This window comes from Haplochromis burtoni, unplaced genomic scaffold (genome assembly GCF_018398535.1).
Source record: "Haplochromis burtoni strain Fernald_Lab_line unplaced genomic scaffold, NCSU_Asbu1 Contig_63, whole genome shotgun sequence".
Lineage (NCBI taxonomy): Eukaryota > Metazoa > Chordata > Actinopteri > Cichliformes > Cichlidae > Haplochromis > Haplochromis burtoni.
The window spans coordinates 1,864,587-1,891,512 of NW_024582424.1; the positions used below are offsets into that span (position 1 = coordinate 1,864,587).

Here is a 26,926-nt window from a genome sequence, read left to right on the forward strand (position 1 = left end):
AAATGAAAGATGGATTTGTCTTGCCTTGTGTCAGTATTTTGTGTTTACCAGCCCTCATTTTTTCCCACTGGCTGCATGGAAAAAGTCTTTAAAGGAGTAGGTTTTTGCAAGAAGCCCAAGAGCTCAAAGAGGCTTTGTGTGTTTATTATGCTATTGTGAGGATTTCGTCTGCAGTCTAGGAAAATATTAGGATTAATATATCAGTGAACTTGGAGCCCTGAGCAGGCCCCCAACACGGCTACTCACAAATTAATTCATCAGATTTTGTTTGCTTAATGTGCCTTATAATCGGAAAAATACGGTAACTTCTACCTTCCTTTAGCATGTCCAGAAGTCAAACTTCTTGTGTGATGGTTCCCTTCTTCCTCTGCCTTTTGGATGCTACCGCAGGTGCCTTTGACGGTGCAAAACATTTTGTTGACATTGTTGTGTTTGTTGGGGAGAGAACTTACAAACATACAGTACAGCACTTCAGAGTCACACTGCTAGCGATCACAGATTTATGTAAATTTGACAAGCTGAATGCATTCTGTACTGGACAGACGCGGCACGGAGGAGACTGATTGACTGATTGATAGTTACGCCTATTCAATTGTTTGCTAATGCAAATATCTAATCAGCCAGTCTCACCGTAGTAATTCAATGCATTTAGGCATGTAGACATGGTGAATATGAAGCACCAGAATGGGGAACAAAAGAAACTTAAGAGACTTTGAATGTGGTTGTTGGTGCCAGATGGGCTTGTCTTAGTACTTCAGAAACTGCTGATCTACTGGGATTTTCCTGCACAATCATCTTTACAGCTTTACAGAGAATGGTCTAGAAAGAGAAGATGTCAAGTGAGCACTTCTCAAGGTGAAATTTCGCTGTTGTGCCAGAGGGTAGATGAGAATAACTAGACTGCTTCAAGCTGATAGGAAGATAACAGTAACTGAAACGGAGTAGTGTACCCGAGTATTGTTTCCATGAGCAACCCCTTTGTGACCAGCAGGATAATGCATCATGTCAAAAAGCTCAAATCATCTCATACTGGTTTCTTGAATATGACAAGGAGTTCAATGTATTCAACATTTTAATTTTAATGTTTCTCATAACGCAAAGTGTAAGTATTTATTTTATTATGTTCATTTTGTATTGACATTTTTTTCATATTGATTGCATCAGTGGTTCCCTATATATTAGCTGTTCTGTGAAAATGTAATTGTAGATACGAGTTTTTCAATATGCTATAGACCATCCAAAGTTCAGAACTGCACAGCACGTGTACAATATGTGCAGTATTTGCAGCTGGTATTTCAGCTAATATTAATTCAAAAGTTTTATAGGCTGACATACTGAGAGGTAGAGCAGGGAAAGCTTATTTTTAAAATAAACAGTGGAAACCTATTTCAGAAATGTATTTAGATAATATAATGTAAGGAAAGTTAATATGTGCATGTGGATTGTTGTACTAACACAAGCTATGTATTTTTCTCTGTTTGTTCTGCTTTATTCAACAAGAGCGTAGCAGTATTCTTTTAAAACACACATTGCTAAGCTTGGTCACTTTTAAAGTTGCAGCTACACAAGAACATGTGTACAGGTGCATTTTATTCACCGCCATTTGTCACCTGTGGAACGTCTGTCGTGCGGCTGACATCTGTTTGGTGTATTTATTATTCTTTGACTTATCCCCTCTTTTTGCTCCATGGTCATTAGTATTGGTGCGGTGGCATTAATTTCAGTGGGGCGCTAATTTGTTTAGGCTTTAGGTAGGGCTTGTGGGAGATGGATTCAGCTGTCACATCACGGTACTGGCGGTGTTAGTGATGTGTGCTGTCGCAACGCTGATGTATGCTCAGGGGCCAGGAGGGCAAGGCCCCGGGGCTGGCTGCCTCTGCTGCTCTGACTGACGACTGGCAGGCAGCTCGTTAAGAGTGGCCCATCATTGCCACAAGGTCAGAGGGACTGTGGATTTGCAGCAGTGTCTTGTCACAACATCTATATGGAATATCTTACAAGAGAGCTGCCCAAAAGGCACAACATCTAGACAAATATAATATTGTGTTGATGCAACAATGCACCTCGATCCGCAGGCTCTAATGGGGAAAATAGATTTCCATTTCATTTTTAGGAGGTAAATTTGGGTGATATGACATTTGGTGCCAGTGTCTGAAAAAGCATGTGTAACTGCAGGGTCCCTAACAAATTGAAAGTCAGGATTCATTAAGAAGACTCTCTTATTAAATTAAACTTGCTGCATTCTTTGCATTTGGTCAGGAGGGATCGTTCTCCCCGCAACGCCCATGTTCTGTTCATATCATTCAAAAAAGTATATTTAAGCATGTTATCAGCACAGCTCTAGGAAAGGCAGTGAAAATAATCTGCAAAGTCTGAAAGAGTGGGTATCATGGCTGGAGACTCTTTTGTTTTTCTTAGAAATAGAGAAACATATTCTGCATTGCCCGGTTACTGTTGTTCCTGACTTTAAGTTCCTAGGGCGACGTAATCAATTCTGCAAAATAAGTTCACTTTTTTCTTCAACCTGGCAACCCTAAAGTCTGTGAAATCCAAGCAAATCTGCAGTTTGCGTTACTAATTCAGCATCTGAGCAAATGTGAAACAAGGTCACATTTTCCATTCTATCATCACTTAATTCCTTTCCAGTTAGACATTTGTTCAGTATTTTGTTGTAATCAAAACAAGGATTCTTGAGATGAAGCCTACAATGCGTTTTGTAAGGTCAGTGTGAACCCTAAACACCAAATTTTTGTCAGTGCATCCTTGAGTCCAGAAAAAGTTTGTGCCAAACTTGAATCATTTCCATTCTTGCATTCCTGTGATGTTCAAATCATGGAATACCAAAAAAAGAAGAAAAACAACAGCTAATTCTGACACAGAGGCCTAAAAATGTGGCTATTATTACATATGTTACTTATTTGAAGTATATTAAAATGAACAGTATACTGAATCAGTGATTCAAACAAGTAACAAGAAAAACACTTTCCATGTATTTAGTTTCAACTGCTAGGCTGCATTTAAAAATAAAACCAGTTTATTCTTAGAGAGCCTTTTTCAGAGGACCAAATTAAGTTTGTCCAACAGGTATTGGAAACTCATGAGATTCTCAGAGTTTTACCAGTGGTGTATCCACCTACACCATCCTCTCATCAGTCTGGAAGCGGTGAGTCACATAGTAGAACTAGTGAAGCGAGAGTGATTTACCATACTCAAATATATAAACATATCTCTGTCAGTACGTGTACACAAAAAGAAATACTTGTGCTTCCTTCCAGCCTCCAGTAGATCCCCCTGGACTGTCCTCAGACATTACTCACTGTCTCCATGGCTCCCTGTTGATTAGCACCCCACTGTTTTTAGCAGCTGGATAAGTCATGCTAGGGTTGTTTTCATCATTCCACTCTTTTCTGACTCTTGGCTTTCTTGTGTGGTGTAAGCCTTCTCACACGTCTCAGTGTTGCCAGTTTGGTTGTCTGTTGGAATGCATGTGTGTCGTTTGGATCTGTGTTTCAGTACTGACTTTGAAATGCCTTTTTTTTTTTTTTTTTTTAAGATATTTTGTTTAAATGATGAAGGCAGCTTCATAGTATTTAGGTGACCATTGCTCCAGGCATCCCCTGAAGGCTGGTTCGCACAGCCACTTGCACTTCAACCAGCATAAGCAAGCTGTGTCTCGAGCTGAAGTCTGTACTTGATGTGTCCTCATTCTTTTGAGACTCTTCCAAGTTCCCTCAGTTTTTTTCTGTGTTGTAGTTTTTAGAGCTCTTGCACTATATCTGCAATCACAAGCATGCTACTTGAATAATCAAATTGTTTGATTGATTTTTAATGACAAACCAGTGGTCCTAGAAAAAGTTTAAAAATGATGGTGTCATTAACGATTAAGGTATTATTTTTTTCGCATTCCTTTCAGAGACATACCAAAGTAAATGTGAAAGATAAACAAAGGTTGTAGGAAATTCAGCCTCCATAATGCTAGCATTGATAGAGAATGACATGCATCACACTGCAAACACTGTTGCAATCACAGCAGACCAGTAATAACTGAAAAAATCATGCAGAGACAAATCTTCTATAACTATAACTGAGAAGATAGAAGACAATGCCATTAAATAATAATTAATTGCTAAAATGTCATCAACTAGCTGACTTTTGCATAAGTAGCAAATAATCCTGCTCATCTTTATTACTATTAGTGCTATGAGTGGGTTCTCTAGTTTTCTTTCACATTGCATATCACGTGAAACCAATTTCTCGCCATTTTTTATGCAGGTAAACTGCATGTTACAGTTTAAAGTTTGCATGATGAGGAGTTTGGGAAGCTGGCTGTGTCACTGCAACATCACCCCTGTTTAACATACTTTATTGAGTGTGAGAGATTATAAACAGGTGGAGTAACAGCTGAATCACTTTTGGTGTCAATGGGCCACAGCTTATTTTAAGGTGCAACCACAGTTGCGTACAGTGTTTTCTTGCCCACATCACTTCCTTGATTCTGATGCTTTTCCACAGTTTCGCAATTCGTACTGTCAAACAATATAGGATCTATAAAACATTTTTACATTATCAGAGCTGTCAAAAACAAAATCTGTTGTGTTTCGACAGAAACAATATTTTTATGTGCAATGTACTGTGGTATGTTGTATAATTTATGTACACCTTCTCCAGCCCATTCCATCTACATCTATATTCTGTGCCAAGTTTTTTTTTGTTTCATCTCTCAGTATTTTTCTTTTTTTTAATGGAAACACAAAGAAGTACTTGTTGTGCAGAGCAATAAATTCTTTATTGGATCAGCATTGCCAGAATCCCTTTTGCCACAGGTATATTTATTAAAATGCATTGGATATGCCTGGACACACTAATTAGGCTTAACTGCAAAAAACAGCAGCTTTAAAAAGGGCTTTTTGACTGAGGATAATGGTGTCAGACTTCCCCATTTTAATGCAGCCTCTAAGATATTTAAAGCTATTGCAAAGCTTGTTGACTTTGGGAATGATGCTGTTCAACTGTGGCTGCAGCTCCTTGGGAGAGAGCCCGGGGGCTCTGTTCCTGATGGAAGAGATGAAGGAACAACCTGTTAGTCCATCAAATGTGTGTAGTAGCACTGAGACAGAGACAAGAGTCCCAATCTGCAGCTGTGACTTAAAAGAACTTGGGAGACATGAGAAAAGCGCCTTGTTGACAATCAAAATTGTAGGGACAGTAGAATAGAAAATAGCTATGGTGAACATAACCGTGAGTTAACAAATAATGCAACAATAGTCAAGAGAAAGTCACAGTTTGAATGACCTTGGCTAATATAATACAAATGAAATTTTGGAGCATCTGGGAACTAAGAAGTGGTTCCACTTGAGAACTGGTGCCAAATTGCTCAGCCTATTGGAACTCCAAGCTGATCAGTTCCCTTTTATTATTGCTGGCTTAGTTTTCTGACAGTTGTCCATTGCAGAAGGCTGACACTGAATTCATGGCACTGGAGCTTTTTTCCCACCTAAGTCACATGCAAGCCTTTTTTGGCTACTCTTGGTCTACACTGTGTTCAGACATAGAGATAATAAAAGCAACCAGTGATGCTGTGTAGGCCTATATTGTTATTTTCCAATAAGCTCAGTAATCAATTGTGAATCAATGGGGAATCGGACCACTGAGGGGAATCCATAATGATGACTCCAATTCAACATTTAAAGATAAAAAGAGTGAAACAAAACAAAATGGGGAGGATAAAGTCAGTGGTTTTGTGCTTTTTTTGAACATTATATGCGTTCCTGAAACTCACTTTCCCACATTTCTGAGTGTTAGAATGATAGGAGGACTCATCTATCGCTTCCTCTCTCTGTCTCTCTGTTCTCTCAGAATGCTCTGGCCCACTGGGCATGGAGGGCGGTATAATCTCCAACCAACAGATAACGGCCTCTTCTACCCACCGTGCTCTCTTTGGCCTACAGAAGTGGTACCCGTACTTTGCAAGGCTCAACAAGAAGGGGCTGGTCAATGCCTGGACTGCAGCCGAAAATGACAGATGGCCATGGATCCAGGTAAAGCACAGTCACAAGACAGGCGCCACATAAAGTTGGGCCACAGCCAAGTGCAAATGAATTCAGCTCTCAGTTACAGACAGATTCCTGTTTTTGATCTTTAAATGGTTTAGTGTTATATTATTTAGAGGATCCCTGGTGTTTCACGTCACCTGTTTGTAGCTGATGGTAAGTATAAAGTGTAAACTGTAAAACTGATGGCTAGCTTGCTGTTAATAAAGACTCACCATAGGTTTAAGCTGTAGGGTAGAACAGATACTGCTGCAGTTTGGCTTAACATGAGAAACAACATCAAGTGGCAAACCGTTTACTTTTTTAAATCTTTATTCAGCGGCACCATCTCTTGTTTTGTTTGAATTGTGATTTACTCACAATAGTAGCTGTGCTGCCACTGTATCTGTTGTCAGAAATTGACTTTTGCAAAGTCCCCTACCGACAAAACTTTGTTGCATTGTTTTGTAATTATTCAGAGGTATTGTTGGTTTCTGTTTGTTAAGCGTTTTATGTTTTACTGAGCTATCGAGAGAAGTTTGATGTTTAAATTTATACTCAACTGTGTTGTAAACAGTAATTTTCTTGTTATCCGTGGAAAAAAAAGGATTAATTGAATTCTGCTCAACAATTCCCTTCGTATTTTTGTCCTTTTGTACCCTAGAGTGTTTGTATAACCACCTACAGGGCTTTCGTCAATAACAAGCATATAATTGTAAAATGAAAATGTGTGTTTATAGCAGCAAAGCACTGAGGCACAAAACCCTCCTCTTACTCCGACTTTGTTATAGTTAACCTTCACACTGTGCCATTAGTCGGTGCTTACTGTCAAAGAGCTGCATAGACAGATCGATATCATGGATTAGTTGGTGATCCTGAATTATGTCTGCACATCATATCAATAGATTCTGTCCTCTCTGGTCCTGCACTGTGGAAATCTTATTAATGTGTAGTCTTACAAAATTGTACTGATAAGAGCCTGGGAGCAGTTTTTTGCACTGAGTGAAGTGATGGTATTTAAATGTTTGCATCATTGTTACCCAAAATGTAAACTGACCTAAGAGGAAATGGATTTATTTCTTTGGATTTATAGCAAAAATTCATTCATTCAACAGCTCTAGCACATGAAAACAGTTCTGATATCTGGATTTGCGCTCAACTCAAGATTTTCTACTCTTCATAAATAGACTCTGAGTTATATAGGATTTTTAAGACGGATACCAATACCAATATTTGGTGATCTAAACATGCGATATATTGGCCAATAATTTTTATTTCGTATCATACACACAAAATATGTTTAATACCATTTTATATTCAGAACAAGTTGTATTAATTTACGCGTTGCCCAACTCTGCTCAGATCAGCTGGTTGTTGTGTTTGCAGCTTTGCAAACACGTTTCCATCTGAGAAGTTGCAGAGGCCTCCCTAGTGGACAGACTATTCGATATCAGAATTCACACCTTGGTTAACAGGTCTTTCTCTGGTCTCTTCTTTATTTTTTAAATGTTCCTTTAATGGCTATTATAAGTGCAGGTATCTTTAGATAGCTAATAATGGCCGATAACCCCTGCAGATACATCGGTCAGGCTCCAGTAATAGAGATCAATAGTAATAATGAACTATTTTGGAAATAAGGTGTTTTTTTTCTCACATTACATTCCTCTCACTCTGTACTGTGATGACAGACAGCAAACTTTGAAGCACGCTGTTGTCAGATATAAGAGAAACAGACAATGAACCGTGAACAAAGTATAATCGAAAAACACCATGACAGTGTGATGGAGAAAGTGAAGCTGTATGTAACAACAAGAGAAAAATAAGACAGGACAAAAATGGATTTGTAAAAAAAAGAAAGAAAGAGATGATTGAGAGAAGAGAGCCCTGGCACATGGAGAGGGTGAGGAGAGCGGCACATAAAACATTCAGGCAGCTTGTTTGACTTTAATGATGCCATGTGGGATGCTACGCGGGGTGCTGTAGGCATTGTGTGTTTCTACATAGGGCCTAGATAATTGGGATGTGAGTACAGAGGTATACAGTCATGTCAGTGTTTTGGGATTATGCTAAGGAGTCGGTGGTGTGCTTTTGTAGTGTGGAGTGACTGTTTACATGTCTGTCATGCAAAGCAGGTTACACTGACAGATGACAATCCCGTCAGGAGACACTTCAGGTTGTATGGCTATTTGTAAGGTTTACTCTGGAGCAGAATGTACTACAGTATGTGTTTGGATGCCAGCCAGTTTCAGCTCTTTCCCCCTAAATCTCAACAAATGAATCAGCCGTACACAGAGCAACGAATTTTGAATAATACATCATAGATTTTCAGACAAAGCACTTCATATGCCTTTGTTTGCATTTATGTTGGTTTGTGTGTTTTTGATTTGTGCGTGAGTGTGAGCTCGCTACTGTTCACACATCTATGTACCGTGAGACAGCCTTGCCACTTCTAGCTCACACATAAAATTGCATTTGAGCACTCAAGGGAAATATGCTGCCGGTCTCACCAATATCAGCAAAATATAGCTTTAGCCGGCTGTGCTGGAAGAATGAAACAATACAAATCACTTGTGAAGGCTAAAAGGGTCTATACATATTTCACCTGCAGTTAAGCAATTAATGACATTACATTAAAATGCAGATCTCCATCAGTATGGACACATTTCTTTGTTTATAGAACACGCTTAGATTCTTGGACTTCAATTCTGTTCCTATCTGAGAAGCTATTTCCTCTTCATTCCAGCGTGACCTCAGTTATTAAAACATTCTACCGTCTGCTGTGGTTGAAATGTGACCCTGAGAAAGGTTTTTCTGTCACAGTTTATTTTATAATCGCAGCATGACTGCACGGAGGTTAAATTGAATAAAGCCTTTGGACACATAGGCTTGAACGTTACGACTTTGAACTAAAAGGCCTGAGATTTCCTCCCAAAACAAACTCTTAGATAAAACCAGTTAAGATTTTGAGGTCTTAAACTTGCCGCTGCACCTTTAGCACTGAGAGCAACAACATGATTTGTACTCTGAGTTATTTAGCAGTTTCTAACAGCGGTATGGCGGCCATCAATCCCTTAGCAGAGAAGCATCAAATCACTCACAGTGGTTAACTTGCCTATTTCTGCTTCTGCTACAACACCTCGGTGGTGCTTCGATCTTTAGGTGCTTTATAAATGGTGTGAAGATTTGTTTTCCTGCCATTTAAAATCATTTAAACTTCTTCAATGTCCATCTGTTCACATACAATAACGTGCTTGTATATCACCAGCTACTGCTGGCTTTTGTTGGCCTATAAGTTGGCACTTTAATATAGTTATGATTGTGTTAAAGAATATAAAGTTTGATTACTGTACACACTAAACATTACTGAAATAAAAAACAAGAAAGAAAGAACAAAGAGATGCTGATGTTCAGCACTCTTGAGCCAACCTGTATTTATTTATATTTTCTGGCAGTATAGTATTTATTTACTAGGGATAGAATATGTGCAGCCATTTACTGAAACATACATGAAAATACAGCAACAATGGCAACAACAGAGTTTGTACAGTTCTAACAAACTTGAAAGTCAATGTTCAGTGTCTATTTATTCATTACATTAATTTAGTATAATACTGCCTGAACTCTTCTAGGCAAAATGTATAGTCATTTCTTTAAGTAGTCTTTAGGATTAGTTCTCCAGGCTTCTTGAAGGACATTCAAAGATCTTCTTTTGGTGTTAGCTGCCTTTTTTGTGTTCTCTGTCAAGATGATCCCACACTGCTTTAGTAATATTGAGATCTGGACACAGAGGAGGCCAATCTGTGGCTGATTGTGTTTTATTGTGTGTTCGTTCTGTCCAGCTATGCTTTTACTACATTGGCAGTGTGTTTGGTATCACTGTCATGCTGAAAAAATTAAGCTTTTGCCATTCAGATCCCTGTTAGCTGTGTTTAATGGATCAAAATGTGATTACACTTTTGTGTGTTCATTCATGACATTTTGAACCAAAAATTTTAATTTTGGATTCATTGCTCCATAGCACCTGATGCCACTGATTTTCAGTCCAGTTATTGGGCCTTCCATAACCTTTCTTCCTCTGGTCTCTTCTTAAGGATTGCTTGTTATACATCATCCCTTCCACTAAAACCATTTCTCATGAGATTTCTGAGCTCGGGTACAAGGACTAGATTGAAAATCACTAAAAAATAAGCCAATGTCCGAAGAAAACCTCTGAAAGACCTTCAGAAAGCCCAAAGACCTTATTTAAAAAAAAAGAACGTCTGGTTCCTTCAAAGCAAAACATAAAGAAATGAGGAGTGGCTCAAGACTGCACTGTGGTTAAAATTTGTTCCTGATGCCAAGGATAAAGAAAAAGCTTTTTAAATATGTGTAGCCAAGTGTGCTTGACTGCGCGTGCGTTTGCTCACATGCATTTTTAAGCAGTGGTGCCACAGGGCTGTTAGGTAGCTTCAAGGACAGTCTAATTGTTACAATATTGTTGCAATTCCCTCCGCAGTTCTGATCTCAGCATGTAATCAACAAGGGGTCTATTTTGCCTGACCTTTGTATGCCTGTGTGTACGCATGTGTGTGATGTTTTGCTTGTTGGTATGAATATTCTGTGTGTGGTATAATTAGTGGTCTTAACAACATACAGGGAGTGCAGAATTATTAGGCAAATGAGTATTTTGTCCACATCATCCTCTTCATGCATGTTGTCTTACTCCAAGCTGTATAGGCTCGAAAGCCTACTACCAATTAAGCATATTAGGTGATGTGCATCTCTGTAATGAGAAGGGGTGTGGTCTAATGACATCAACACCCTATATCAGGTGTGCATAATTATTAGGCAACGTCCTTTCCTTTGGCAAAATGGGTCAAAAGAAGGACTTGACAGGCTCAGAAAAGTCAAAAATAGTGAGATATCTTGCAGAGGGATGCAGCAGTCTCAAAATTGCAAAGCTTCTGAAGCGTGATCATCGAACAATCAAGCGTTTCATTCAAAATAGTCAACAGGTCGCAAGAAGCGTGTGGAAAAACCAAGGCGCAAAATAACTGCCCATGAACTGAGAAAAGTCAAGCGTGCAGCTGCCAAGATGCCACTTGCCACCAGTTTGGCCATATTTCAGAGCTGCAACATCACTGGAGTGCCCAAAAGCACAAGGTGTGCAATACTCAGAGACATGGCCAAGGTAAGAAAGGCTGAAAGACGACCACCACTGAACAAGACACACAAGCTGAAACGTCAAGACTGGGCCAAGAAATATCTCAAGACTGGTTTTTCTAAGGTTTTATGGACTGATGAAATGAGAGTGAGTCTTTGCAGTGATGGGCCCGTGGCTGGATTGGTAAAGGGCAGAGAGCTCCAGTCCGACTCAGACGCCAGCAAGGTGGAGGTGGAGTACTGGTTTGGGCTGGTATCATCAAAGATGAGCTTGTGGGGCCTTTTCGGGTTGAGGATGGAGTCAAGCTCAACTCCCAGTCCTACTGCCAGTTTCTGGAAGACACCTTCTTCAAGCAGTGGTACAGGAAGAAGTCTGCATCCTTCAAGAAAAACATGATTTTCATGCAGGACAATGCTCCATCACACGCGTCCAAGTACTCCACAGCGTGGCTGGCAAGAAAGGGTATAAAAGAAGAAAAACTAATGACATGGCCCCTTGTTCACCTGATCTGAACCCCATTGAGAACCTGTGGTCCATCATCAAATGTGAGATTTACAAGGAGGGAAAACAGTACACCTCTCTGAACAGTGTCTGGGAGGCTGTGGTTGCTGCTGCACGCAATGTTGATGGTGAACAGATCAAAACACTGACAGAATCCATGGATGGCAGGCTTTTGAGTGTCCTTGCAAAGAAAGGTGGCTATATTGGTCGCTGATTTGTTTTTGTTTTGTTTTTGAATGTCAGAAATGTATATTTGTGAATGTGGAGATGTTATATTGGTTTCACTGGTAGAAAATAAATAATTGAAATGGGTATATATTTGTTTTTTGTTAAGTTGCCTAATAATTATGCACAGTAATAGTCACCTGCACACACAGATATCCCCCTAAAATAGCTAAAACTAAAAACAAACTAAAAACTACTTCCAAAAACATTCAGCTTTGATATTAATGAGTTTTTTGGGTTCATTGAGAACATGGTTGTTGTTCAATAATAAAATTATTCCTCAAAAATACAACTTGCCTAATAATTCTGCACTCCCTGTAAATGACTCAAAGCTAGCTGTTCTGCAGTCAGCTGCGTTTTTACCTGGAGGTTGTTGTTGTCGTAAATAAATGCAGTTCTGACTGTTTTTACTTAGAGCAACATTTCGAGCTCTGGAAAGATTCTAATGGAAAATATGTTTTAAAAATGTCCTGTTTTTCTTTTTTATTTATCAGAATCCAGTCAATTAAAACCAATATGACATAAGTGAATGTGTCACGTGCAGAAAGAAACTAAATGTTCAAAATTTCCATCGTGATTTGAGCTCCAGCTAACAAGTATGTCATTACTGCTTGTGCTCTTAATGATTTTCTCAATTATCCATTCTGCTTGCAAAATGTGAAGAAACAATGAAAAATGGCTATAATAATTTCTCAGAGCCAAGCTGCCATTCGCTGACAAATTGTTTTAGTCCTAGTCATTATGCATAACTCAATTAGCTTCTGACATGTATTTTTATGGCAGGGGACTACAAATGTAGATAAAAACAAGCAGTAATGGCTGAATTATCTACATGTATTAGCACAGGTTGCATTTTTGTTTTAATTATGAATTTGGCTCTCTAAATTCTCAAAAATAGTTTTTTTAGGCAATCTCAAAGGATGAGTGGAAAATTAAAGCTCTCGTGTTAATGACCTTAAGTATGTATGTATATTTTCTTTATGCCTCTCGAACAGTTATGCTGAACATTTTCTGGCGGTACTGAAAACATTACAGGGAAAAACAGGTTGAATCATGCTGTGCAAACAAAGGATATGTTCTTTGTTTTGCAAATAGAGTCTGAGAACAGAAAATATTTGATGTAGATTTTTTTTTTACTTTAGAGGCTCATTTTACTGAGTGCTTCGTACACAGGTTGCTGTCTGTGTCTGGAACAAGAGAGAGTGAAATTGTGAAAGGGTAAAAGTTCTTTCTTTTCACTTCTTTTTTTAATATGCTGCAGTGTTACTATTTTATATCTAAACCAAATTTGCAGAGTACACAGTGTATGCTAAGTGTATGCTCTCTGTTAGGTTATAATGAAAAAAAAAAACCTTCAATAGCAAACTATATCTAAAATGCCAGCTCATCCTACTACGCAAGACATCAACCTCTGAATGCGGATCTGAATTGTTTTTTAGACGAGAGCTGCAGCTGCAGACCAAAAGTAATAGAAAAGGGAAAAAGATCAAACTGTGCTAAATACTGAGTCACTCAGTCTCATTAGCAATGACCCTAAACTGCACAGATACATAATATGTAACCCATATCAGAGAAATGTCAACAAAATTTTGCTAGCAGTTTATAAAGTTATAGTTTATATAGTTATAAAGTTATGATTTTGTAAAATTAGACAAACATAGAAAGCTATAGTCTTACAAATTTGCTAGGTACCTGATTTCTTTCTTTTGTTTTCTCATTGTAAATATTTATTTTGCATTTCTTTTTTTAACAAAGACATGCATCACTATTAGCACTCGAGCGACAGAGGTCCTTTTCTGAGTGGTGAATTAAAATGTGAAGAATCACCCCAATTACCCCAGCGGTGGCCTTTTAGTGACAGGGCTTCTAATTAGTGCAAGAAGTATCTATCTCTGTGGAGAATAATGAGAAGAGCAAAGAAATGCTGTGAATGGGAAAGTGTGGGTCACTGCGGCTCCGAGGCTCTAAGAGGTTTCCTCATGTATAATTACCATGATACGTTGGTTTAAGCGTGTAGAAAAAATTGGCGTAATTGAGTCGTAGCCCTAAAAGTGGAAATTAAGATACAAATCACTGCTGTAAAATATTTATTTCTTTTTTTGACAGTTCAAGCATAGATGATAACCATCATAAACAGCGCTGGATCTGTTAGAGGCGATGCTCGAATGTCGTCAGGAGACAATGCTTAGAGCATTTCTGCTTTTTCAATAACAGAAAAAGGAGAGTATAACTTGAGCTCGTGCTCTCAAATATTTTACTTGTAAATTGCCTTATTTCATAGTAATGTTACCACTCGTTTACCAGAAAATGTGCTCAAGCCCGCAGAATACCACAGCAAATGTAGTCGCACTGCCAATTCCATTTTTGGCACAGGCTTTTAAAGGGTTTGTGCTCTTAAACAGACTTTAGCTAACAAACATAAAGCGAAATGCAGGCTTCTTTCTTTTCACTAAGTTGCTGTGTGAAATGCACAGACACAATAACAGCAGCACTGACTCACACAGAACCAGCCTAATTCATAGGAGTAATTAAAATTCTGTTTTAGTCTGCATTTCTTTTATTGGTTTGGCTGTCCCAGGTTAATGGTCCTTTGCCTAATACTTCCTCAGAAGTGTGCTACTGCTACCCATCTGTTCTGCACAGAAATGGAAAGTTAGACAGCTGTGTTTTTATATTTTGACAGGGAATGAGATCGATGAGCCTTTTTTAGTGAAAATGACGCTGTTTCATTTCAATGTAGTTCCAACAAAGAATAACTGTCAGCAGCTCTTATTTTCTTTATCTTATTTGTCACAGTCTGAGAGGCTATGTTGGTCTGAGAATTGCCCAGTGCCCTCTGGCTCTACTCCCCCCCACACACACACAGGTTTTTTTTAATCAGTGTTAAAATTGACTGTAATAAATGGCAAATAGTATGTGTCTGTGAGTACAATGAACACAGCATCACTCCTTAGTCACCACAGGCTTCTGCGTTTTGCCACAGTGAAGTTAGCTGTCATCAACTGTCATCAGCTGTCTCATTTTTTTTATACAAGCTCACCAGAAATTACAGGCGAGTGGCATTTTTTTTAACCAGTGCTGACAGATTGAAGACAAAGACTGTAGGGAAGCATAGATGTGGCGGGTCTAATATTACTCACAGGTCTTTCAAACTTGCTGCAGTTGTGAATAGAGAAGAAGAACCAGCCGGTGTGATAGGCTGAGGTTTCTTCCAGTCAATCAGTATTCCTCAGAAATGTAAAACTCTGTCAGCGACTATCACCGAGACAAGCTGGTGTTGACACCATCAAGTCTTCTGCACTGATATTGAAGAGACAGGATCCTTAAAGAGACACTTTGTTTATTTTGAGTTCACCGTTAATACCATCGGTTTTTGTAAAACACTCTATATATATATATAGACTTTGTATCCAAGAAAGTCCAGTGATTAGAAAATCGACACGCTGTCAAACATGCTGCTGCTTTGCCAAAAGAAAATGTTCAGGAAAATATTGAAAATGCATCCTCTGGCCATTTCATTAGTTACACTGGTGTAATTGGTTATTATTAACCCAAATATTTTATGTGGAAATCAGATGGAAGTAGGGCTGTGCGATATGACCAAAATCTCATATCCCGATATTAAGACATCTACGTCCGATAACGATGTAAATCACAAAAATGTAACATTTTCTGTAAATTCTGTGAATCTCAGGCAGCTCGACTTGCGTGAAGTGTTTCCAGCTGGGCGTCGCGTACCTGGAGTCGAGTGTTTTAACCGATGCATGAAACTATACATTTTTAGACATAACTTGTAACAGCCGCCGTTTTCTTTGCGAGTATTTATTACACAGCGTGCTGCGGGGAAAAGCCTGTTCTAACGTTTGAGTCCAAGGTTTATTTTTAGCACCTGGCGGCTCTTTTTTGCTTCTCATCCGTAAACACTCTGCATCTTTCACGTGATTCAGTTTATTTGGAAAAGTCTCAACAGGATCTTGAGCTTTATTGTGAAAGGTTTATGTGGAACAAGCGGACACGCGGAGGTTTTACCGTCGTTGTTGCTAACGACAACGCATAAAAACAAACACTTGTCTGTCTGTAGTGTGGTTATATTAAATGTAAGAGAAAGAGAGAACTTTAAGAAATTATTATAGCCACTACAGTGACCATCAAAATAATGAAAAAATATTGCCGTAAACAATTTATTTTGCGACACCACGAAACAAACAATAGCATAAAATGAAACAATAGACGTTTTTATATCGTCATCTGATATATATCGTTATATCGAACAGCCCTAGATGGAAGTAACTCAGAGCATTTAGCCATTTAGACATGGTCAGGAGGAGTTCCTGCAGTTTAAACAGAGAATCAGAAAGGGTAAGAAAGGTGATTGGTGCCAGACAGGTATTTCAGAAATTGCTGATTTACTGGGTTTACATTGGTCCACATAAAGAGAAAATATCCAGTGAGCAGCATTTCTCTGGTTGAAAATGCTATGTTGATGGCAGAAGTCAGGAGAATGGCCAGACTGCTTCAACCTGACAGGAAGGCAACAGTAACTCAGATAACCATTCATTACATCCAAAATATGCAGGAAAACATCTTGAAGCAGATGGGCAACAGCAGAAGAAGACCACGCCGGGTGTCAGCTATGAACAGGAAACTGTGACAACCATTCACATGAACTCACCTGCATTGAACAAGAGAAGATTGCAGAAACACTGTGTGGTCTGATGAGTCTCAATTTCTCCTATGATGGGGTCAGAATGTGGTGTAAACACAAAAGCATGGACCCATCCTGTCTTCTATCAACAGTGCAATGATGGCGGGGATATTTTCTTGGCACATTTTGGCACTGATACTACCAGTTGAGCTTTGTTTAAATGCTACAGCCTATCTGAGTAGTGTTGCTGACCATGTTGATCTCTTTATGACCGCAGTTTACGTGTCTTCTGATGGCTGCTTCTAGCAGGTTAACTCACCATTTCACAAAGCTTACATCATATCAGATTGGTTTCTTGAAAAGAACAAGGAGTTCACTGTACAGATGACAGACCAAATAAGGATGTTAATATGGACCACAGCCTTAGAGGAATGCTTCCAACACCTTGCTGAATCATTGCCACAAATAATTAAGACAGTTCTGAACGCAAAACGGGGTTCAATGTTATGCTAGCAAGGTGTACCTAATGAAATGGCCGGTGAGCATATACTGTATCAAAATGAGCTGTCAGGGAAAGCTACTGAAGATATTGGTCTATATGTAATGAATCTGGTTTGTGGGTGCTGAGTAGGATCTATGGAAGCCATTCGTCATTTTCCTCTTTCTTAGTGCCTCTTTTTCCTCTTGGCTCACCAAGCTGCTTTACACTGGCACCATATTGACAGTTTGCACAGTGTGGGCAGACTGGATATGGGGTGTACAATTGATTAAATGTTCTATTTGGACACAGACTTTTAGAATAAGATGGATGGCCCTGACAGAAAAGATACAAGGGGGTGAACTGAACTCGATGACATGCATGCTCACAGACACTTACACCTCTATATACAGTGTCTGAAAATAAAGCTAGAATTTCATCTTCAGCCTATCTGTGTTTTTTTGTACTCCACAGATAAACCTGCAGAGGAGAATGAGGGTCACAGGCCTAATTACCCAGGGTGCAAAGCGTATCGGCAGCCCAGAGTACGTCAAGTCTTACAAAGTAGCCTACAGTGATGACGGGAAGACCTGGAGAACATACAAAGTCAAGGGCAAAGATGAGGATATGGTGAGACACTTGTACGGGCACACAGACATAGGTGTACGCATCCATCGTCACCCATTGCTTCTTGTTCTGTGGTAGACAGACGAAATACACACTCATACATGCGCACACATCGACTAGAGACTGTGCACTCAGTCAAGGACAGGGTGGAGGACATGATGAGATGGCTTTTTAATTAGCTAGCGCACACCGGGCCCATCCTGCTGCCCCTTACCCCCCTCCACTTTTATGACTTCTAGATTGAATTTTTATACTATTTGGGGATGAACAGCCACCAAATAGGCCACAGAGCATTCTATCATTCCTGACAGCAAGCCACGACTGTCCTCTCTTTGGCCGAGCTCCGAAACAATCAGACCTCCAAACTTATTATCAGATATGTTGTCAGATTTGTATGCTCTACGTTTGGGCTTTGATATTTTTCATTTAGAGCTCTTTTGTTTTGCTCAGTCAAAGCTAGACACGGCTATGACATGTCTATGTTTGTTTGTACATCTTTCGCTCCAATCATATAGTTTCTGTCAGGCTATCTTCAGCGATTTGGATGAAACACTCCAGAAGGTAACGTGATATAATTGGAGCACTAATTTAAAACACACCACTGTTCTTATGAATTACTGGCTCAAATGGTGCGACAAATTGTCTATTTTTCCCTGTAATTCTAGCTCATTGACCTTGAATGACAGCAATTTGTTGAGCGTGGAGTAGACACTAGAGACAGCGGCGGATAGACTGCCACATTATTGAAAACTGATCTGCTTCACCATCCTCCCCCGCCCCCCATCTGCTGTTATTTCATCCCTTGCAACAGATTTTCAGAGGAAATGTCGATAACAACGCTCCATCAGCCAACTCCTTCACCCCTCCCATTGAAGCCCAGTACGTGCGCATTTACCCCCAAGTCTGCAGGAGGCACTGTACTTTACGCATGGAGCTGCTCGGTTGTGAGCTAACAGGTGAGTGAGCTTTCTTTATCCAACTGAATACACTAATCACCATCATTATCATAAATGCATCATACTGGAATTTGGAAATCCACTCCAGTATGCCTCTTGCACAGTTGTTCCTCTTGTTTTTAAGTAGTGTCAGCACTGAATCCATTTTCAGGAGGCCTGGGGTTAGATGTAAAAAAAAAAATAACAGTTTAGAGCCAATCTGTTTTTGTTGTTGCCAGGCTGTTCTGAACCACTGGGTATGAAGTCAGGCCATATCCAGGACTATCAGGTCACAGCCTCCAGCATCTTCAGGACGCTCAACATGGACATGTTCACTTGGGAGCCTGGGAAAGCCCGTTTAGACAAGCAGGGCAAGGTCAACGCTTGGACAGCTGGTCATAGCGACCAGTCGCAGTGGCTACAGGTGAGATATAATCTGAGCCAAGTCTGTTATCTGTTGCAGCTACTGTAGAGATAAATCAATGTATTAGCAGCAAAATGAACAACAGACACCCCTGTTCTTGCAGATAGCTGGCTTTCACTCTGATGAAGGATTAGCTCTTACCTCCCTGGCATAATAATTGATGGTTGTGCATGGTAATGCATGCCAATGGATTCAATTATATTTCATAGGGAAGGACTTCACTGTTCATGCCAGTTGAGAATTAAATTATCTCTTAAAAAACCACCTTTGTTAGCTGCTTCTCAGTATCCTTCTTGGAAACAGTCAGTAATAGGTTGTAAATTCTGTTTATTTCCATGTCAGTCTTTCTGAATCCAACACCCACACTGCCTCAGTTGGAAGAGTTGCGCCCTGTTATCTCTGGCTGCAGTCCAAGGCTTTCTATCTCTATGAAACCAGCCCATCTATTTGTTTTCATTACAGAAGTGAAGGCTAAACATGTCTCCTGAAAGGGACAAGACACGTCTCTAAGTGAACGTTTACCTCCCAGTCTTTCTATTTAACAATATGTGAGATTGATGGTGGCTGAGGGAGTTTCAGATAGATATCAATAAGGCTCAGTCAGGCTTAGAATTCCCTTACGTATGGCCTCATATATTGGATTTTTTCTTTTTTTTTGTTTTTCATACAAAAAAGAAAAGTCATAAACGCTTTTTGCTTTTAAAGTGCGAAACCAGATCTTACTTCATGCTGTGAAAGTGATAGCATAGAAGAAAATGTGATGTGGATTATCTCATCGGGGAATTGAAGATCAGTGATTTCTTTGATTTCTTGGCCTTTCTCGCGGACTTGCTCGCACATACCCCCTCCCTATCAGTGACACAGTTAACGCTCTGTAGTCATACCGACTGGTCTGGCTGTTATTAGATTGGTTGGGTTCTGATTCAGACATGTTTTTTTATTACGCTGAAAGCTTTTTTTTAGATGGTGACGGCATACAGGGCTGTGTGTCGGTGGAGACAGGTACTTAGGCGGGCTCCATCCATGCTAGGGAGTTTGGCTAAGCAAAATTGATTGCTTTGGGTAAAAGAAAACTTGCAGTCTCATATTACATGCTGTGCTGGCAGGAAAGAGGAGATGCCATACAGATGAAGTGAGAAAATCAATGGCTTCCATTGCCAAGAACCATTTCTGTGCACACGAGCAGATACAATATCCAGCTTTTAAAAGTCGACATTTAAGAGTTCTGTACTGTAAAGTATGTTGATGAGGCTGTTGGTAATGACTGTTTTGAATATTTAGCGATCATCTTATATGCATTTGTTAAGCTCCTGCTATAATCACTGTCTTCTTTCTACTCGTTGCCATGGCAAATAATTGATTCAGAGTGGCATTACTGAATGACTTAAAACCTCACAGACTAATGGAATTAATCAACCTTAATGATAAAATAAGTATTCCTATTAATCAAGAAAACTGTTCTTTTGCAGATTGGACACAGTGAAAAACCCTCTTTATGCATCAGGGTACATAATATAATATAATATGGATTGCTTAATGCAGTGGTTCCCAAACTTTTTTTGCTGGGCCCCCCTTGTTTTACAAGAAAAATGTTTGCGCTCCCCCTTCTCGCACGTGCACGCGCGCACGCACAAACACATCCTCCAACCACACACACCCATATTTTGCTCCATTGCGGTTTATTTCACACCCCAAACATTTAGTAAACAATTAAGCAAATACAAGTAATCTGCAATAAATTACAGGTAGTAATAAAATAAACTACTAACTCTTTTACGCTACGTCCACACCTACACGGGTATTTTTGAAAACGCATCTATTTCATCCACACGTAAACGGCGTTTTGAATCACCGAAAACTGAGATTTTTTTTTTAAACTCCTTTTTTGCGTTTACATGTCAACGAGGAATACAGAGTTCATCACGCAACGTCAAAGGTATGCGCCTTTTTTCACGTCACGCTGTGCGCACGTTTTTGTTTACATGAGATGAATTGCAGAATGGCAGATAGAGACAAAATACTGTTAATCTGACCATCTTCAGTTTTTAAATGCTTACATACACACGCAGTTACTGTCCCTCCATTTACAAAGGCAGAGGCGTCACGGTGTGATTATTTTACATGTAGTTGGGTTTTTTTTCTTGTGTAATAATATTCAACATTGCTATCAATACATTTTTCAAAAAAATGCCTCTCTGTGCAAAATGGGTTTAAAAACATAAAAAACTGTGGGATCCTGTTTGTCCGTGATCTGAACAGCCCGGCGCTGCTCCTGACACAGGGAAAACCTGCAGGGGAGACCTACCTTGGCACTTGTGCAGGTGAAACCAAAGGGAAGATATGCTTCACCATATTTTCTAGTCTTTGGCTTAGAATGAAGTTGGTTTGGAAACATATGCAGCGATGCTTCATCTCCTGCTTTGCATTTCTGTGGGCGCCCCGTGCTAGCAGTGTCCAAGCGTTTTGTTCCCCCCCCCACACACACACACTTATGGAAGGTCTGGCTTAATGTATACAACAGAAAAGACATGATGATGCACAGATTTTGTCAGAAGGCCTTTTTTTCTTATCAGAATACCCATACATTTCAAATAGATATTGGCATTCCAGGTCAATCAGCTGTGACAATGGGTAGGAGGGAGGTAACAATAAATGCACATTTGTCAAGCCTGATGTCACCTTGCACTCAGTACAGGAACAGTTTACTATGTTCAGACTGATAAATAATCACCACTCAGTACCCAAAGCTGAGATATCTGTAGCAGTACCTCAGCCGTGGCTAAGTAAAACAGTTTTTAGACCAACTATGCCCAAATATGCCAAACCTAACACATTTACACTCAAAGACACAGCGAGTCCTAGAGAAAGTTGCTGGAAAATCACAGCACAAATTACTGTGCTGTTAAACTGTTGTTTGCAATAGAAATGCAGCCATTTAGTTTGAGGACAGCTCAAAGTAAATGTTCAGCAGCTGTAAATGTTTGTAAAGTTAGACCTAATCTATCACTCTACATTAGGGTGGGCGAATCTGAAATTGAATAGATATATTTTACACAAAAATAACTGATGGAACCTGGAGGGCCACTGATCTAGCGCCTTCTTCCTTATCAAAGTAACACAGGCAATTGTCAAGCCTGTAAGACTTTGTTCTGGAGAGAGCATATCAACCAACCAATGTGGAGCCCTAAATAGTAAGACATTTCCCCACCTAGTAAACACGTCTATTATCATCATTTCATCTAACTGCACAGTTAACATTCTGAAGTTAGCAACAGCCTTAATATAAAAATATTAAGGCTATTATATTCCTTTTCATTTTGCGACAGAAAGCTTTTAAGTAAAGAAAAAAAAAATCACCAAGAGCTGGACCTTTTGGTCACCTTCCAAGTTGAAGCTATTCTGTTCTGACAGGGGATAAAATTACACACGGGGAGACTAAACCAGAAAATTTCAAGATGTTTTCAAGAGAGGAGCTGAAGCTGTCAGACGAGGCTGCCAAATGTTTCGAGCTGGCATAAGCTGATTAGTTAATTATGCACATTAACATGTCCATGTTGCAGAGAGAACGTGATAGAGAGACAGTTGCTACTTTTCAGTTTCATAACTGTTCTGTTAATAAAGCAACAAGTGTACTGCAAATTTTCTGACAAGCACTGCTCGGGACTGTGGAGAGTTTTTATGGTGGATTATGATAAAGAAGCCCCAGACAAACAAGTACACAAGGCTGGAATGAAGTGGGATTGTCTCTTCCCTCATATTTAATTTGGTTGCGGTTAACAAATGACTTGGCAAGAGTTTTGAATTCTCCATTTGTATCTCTGTCATAGGCGGCACTGAGGAGGTTTTACATTTTCTTGCTATTTGTATGTTGGTTATTTGTTGACACTCAGCTGCAGTATTGGTATTGACATGCCTTTGCACTTAGAAGAAGTCACAGAACCTTCAGGAATTTAAACAGGAATGTAAAATTCTTCTACAAAGGAATTGCAACTTTTTCTTAGATTATTCCTAATATTGGGTAACTACATTGCAATGGGCTCAAGTAAATAATCATTAAATGTAACCATACAGTGCATTAGTGAAACAAGTGTAAGCATGGCCTTGTGTAGACATAGATAGCACAAAATACATCACTTAGTTTGCAACTTGTTAGATTTATTTGTATCCAGCAAAGGTTACAAAACAAGTTATGAACGCAATTCCGGTCTGTGGTTCATTTCTTATCCCCCGTCTCCATGGTTTTCACACCCAATTATCTCCTTAAAATGATGAATATGTGTGGTGTGCGGCTGTGGCACCCTGATAATCACCTCTGCCTCTGATGATGCAGAGTGAGCGAGGTTTGTGTGAAAACTTTGAAAGAAGTACAGTAACTCTCTTTTTAATAATGGCGCTAATGGTTTACTCGGCAAACAGTGGTTGTTGCTAATATATACACTGTTTCTTTAATGCAGTGGTGTTGTAGCAGCTGTAACATCATATCCTTTTTACACTGATGAGTCACCATGTGCTTGACCAACTACTCCCAAAGCATGGGTCACAGCTCACTGGTGGGCTGTGAAAAAACTGCAGGTGGACCACAAGTAGTTATTTACAATAAATGGAAATCCTTTTCATTTTCCTATTGCTGTAAATTTTAAGAATAAAAATGAAAATAAGATGCAGGTGTAACGCAATCTGTACTTACGCCAAACCTTTAATGCGTGGAAATCAGGACTGTTGACCTTGGGCAGTTCACTAGGTGTCGGTGTCATCAATTTCACCCCAATGTTTAACCCAGAATCACAGTTTCTCTAAAAATAGGTTACAAGAAATCAAATGCGTCCCAAATATCTATATCCCGTCCGAGGCTAGTTTCGTAAAGGAGATTGGTAGTAGCTGCTCCACCACAGGAACAATAAGGCTTCCAGCACACAATGGACACCACACTTACTTAACATAAACACATTTATTTGACACAAATTTAAATAATAAACCTTTTTTTTGTAGTGTCTTTCCACTCAGTTTCACAAGGAAAATAAAATAAATAAATAAAATCAAATATGTATCCTTTAAGGTCCTTTGGCCAAAAGAAAATCAGATACATGAAGTAATGCTATTAATGGAGATTCAACCTCAACAAAGCTAATCATTGCAAGGTTTTTGTTTTAGTGGAAACAAAAACAAGAAGAAAAACTTTTTTCTTGTGAGCAATCATCAAAAATAAGAAAACCAAAGAAAACCATAGGCCTGTGTCTGATATTATTATTTACGTACATCTAAACCTAGAGTCTAGCATTAGCATTTATGGATTCAAACACAGCATCAGTGCTTCAGAGTTTCTGTGGTTTCTGTAAGTAAATCACACCAATCCATCTGTTTACTCTGTATTAGACAGATTTGCCCAGATATTATCACTGTTTAGTTTGTAACACGGGCTTATTGAATGAAGAGCATTGATGTTGCAGGATCGTAAAAAAAAAAAGAAAGAAAAACGAACAACCATAAACTAACATGCAGAGCAGAGCACACATAATTAGTGTGAACTATGATAGTGCGGGTTTACTTAGGCAGATGCTGATGAGGTAAATATTGAAAGTGCAGCAGGTGAAGTACTGGGTACTCATGGGGGGGAGAAGTGCCTCTCTGTTGGAGCACGTGGGACCGAGGAGAAAACACATTGGGCGATTACAAACAAAGATGGGGTAACAAGTTAAAGAACTGCCAAAGAGAGCTGAGATCAAGGTAGCACTAGTTTACAAGCACACATTTCCTCAATGCCAATATTATGTGCAGAAATCAAGTATCAGTTTAAAAAAAAAGCTATTGCACTCTCATCTTCTCTGTTGATCCTAAGAATTTGGATTGGTACTACCAGTACAGGAGGTTTGGGAAGTTGGAAATTATCATAAAGCACTACAGGTATATGACAGAATTGGGTTGCAGCCATTTATTTCTTGACATTGGCTAAATGAGTCTGTGTAGTCAATGCTCACTAAAAATGATGAAGGCCAGCCAGGAGATAGTTTTCCCTCTCCAGCTTTTTGGCTTTGACAAAGTTCCAGTCTGCCACCTTGAAAATAGCGAGACAGTAGGACAGCAGATTGCATCATCAAGTTCTGGTTTATATTTTTTATCTATTACCTTCATTCATGAATCAGTATGAAATAAATACCAGGCTATGTGAACAGTTTGACTCAGTACTTTGTATATGGTTGTTGATAGCAGTAATTGGTGGTTTTGACCATTTCCTTGTTTAAATCACAAGAAATGATCCATGTTGAAAGAGCAGTCCTGACCTAGGAAGAAGAAGACATTACCGGCATGAAAAGAAGCAGGTTAGCTGAGCTTTTTGTCTGAAGTCTTCTCGATTTAAATGAGCATTGCTTTAATTCGTGGACCTTAAAAAGTCATATTGTAGCAGGGGTTAGTGATCCGGTTATACTGCTATGTTTTTTAATGGAAAAAAAAATACTTTTCACTCTATTGAGTACCTCTTTGTGATTTGCATACTTAAGAAACACTTCAAAAGTTTAAAGGATCCCTCAATGTCATGGAGACAATGGCAATACTACCTTAGCATACTTAAGGCATTTCGTACAGTATTAATGCCTTTTAAGCAAGTAAGATTTCCAGAGAGAGAAGCGTAAAAGCCACTAAGCACTGTTCATCTGAGGCAAGTGGATATATTTAATTCATGGTCCAATGCTCTTAATATGAAGCACGTCTGGAATCCAAAGTCTATCAGCACCAAAAAGGAATGGCAGTGGTTATACAGTACCGGAGGAGACTCCCAGCAGGATGAATGTGAGAGATTAGTCTTGTCGTGTTAGGGCTAGGCACAGTACAAGCAGCACTTCAGATAGATACAAGCCAACGTTTAAATGGGATGAACAGTCTGTTGCTCAGCTGTTACTCAGATGTTCTTCTTCTCGCCTTATCCTCATCTTGAGATTCATGAAGCACTCTCGGTTTCGTTAATGTTCTCAGTGTTCAGTCATAGTAACCCTGTTTGCTGTGGGTGGTTGATTATTGTGGTGGTGTGGCAGACAGCGTCATTGCTTCACAGCAACGAGGCCCCGGGTTTGCTTATTCTATCCAGGTACTGCAGCTTCTCCCACAGTCCATAGACATGCATGTTGGGTTAACCGGTGACTCTCAATTGGCCATAGATGTGAATGTGAGCGTGAGTGGTTGCCTTTCTGTGTACGCCCTGAGACAGAATGGTGACTTGTTCAAATGGATAGATGGATAGATGATTAAAGGCACTCAGGACACTCAGTAAGCAAATATTTAGATTAAAAAAACATTTTGCTAAAAGCAGTATTCATGATTTTTACCAGAAAGTGTAACTTTTTAATGGGTTGCATTTCCTAACAAACAGTGGTAAATAAGATCAAATAAATGTTGTTATGTTGTCATTTAGCTTGTCTTTATCTCACCCACTCTCACAGACAGGTTAACCTCAGTAAAGGGCAATGTCGCAGTTGGTAATGTTGTATTTATAAACTAAGGAATTAAAATGATATCTCAAAAAAGGCGCGTGATATCCCACCAAAAGAAGGCACTGCACTTACCTGGTTTGACAGCATCAGTGCATCTCAAAAGTCTAAATAAATACACAAACACATCTGCGGATATCCGTTGTTTCATTAGAGCGAATTTTGTAATAGGAGCAGAAAAATTACATTAAATTCAGTAAATTAATTTCAGATATAGTTGTGAATGATTATAATCCTGCAATTTTTTATTTACTCTTTAAAAGCATTCATCAATTTTTAAACCTCTATGAGTGTAATTTATAGTGCAATTCAAAATGCACTTGTAATAAAGTGCATTAATTAATATACTGTTGAAGAAAATCACCCACAGTGTTCGTTCATAAAGCATTTTACACGTTGACACTTCACACTTTTTCTCATGTGGGTCAAAGACAAGAG

The 26,926-nt window shown here is 39.2% G+C and overlaps 1 protein-coding gene across 2 annotated transcripts in view; it reads left to right on the forward strand.

Annotated features, from left to right (window-relative positions):
* Positions 1 to 26,926, forward strand: part of LOC102304446 (EGF-like repeat and discoidin I-like domain-containing protein 3) — a 131,430-nt gene that overhangs the window by 68,979 nt on the left and 35,525 nt on the right. For both annotated transcript variants that reach the window (XM_005922879.3, XM_005922880.2), the window contains exons 5-8: positions 5,857 to 6,038; positions 17,496 to 17,651; positions 18,460 to 18,604; positions 18,823 to 19,007. In XM_005922879.3, coding sequence (XP_005922941.1) covers positions 5,857 to 6,038; positions 17,496 to 17,651; positions 18,460 to 18,604; positions 18,823 to 19,007 — 668 coding nt within the window. The remainder of the gene's footprint in view (positions 1 to 5,856; positions 6,039 to 17,495; positions 17,652 to 18,459; positions 18,605 to 18,822; positions 19,008 to 26,926) is intronic.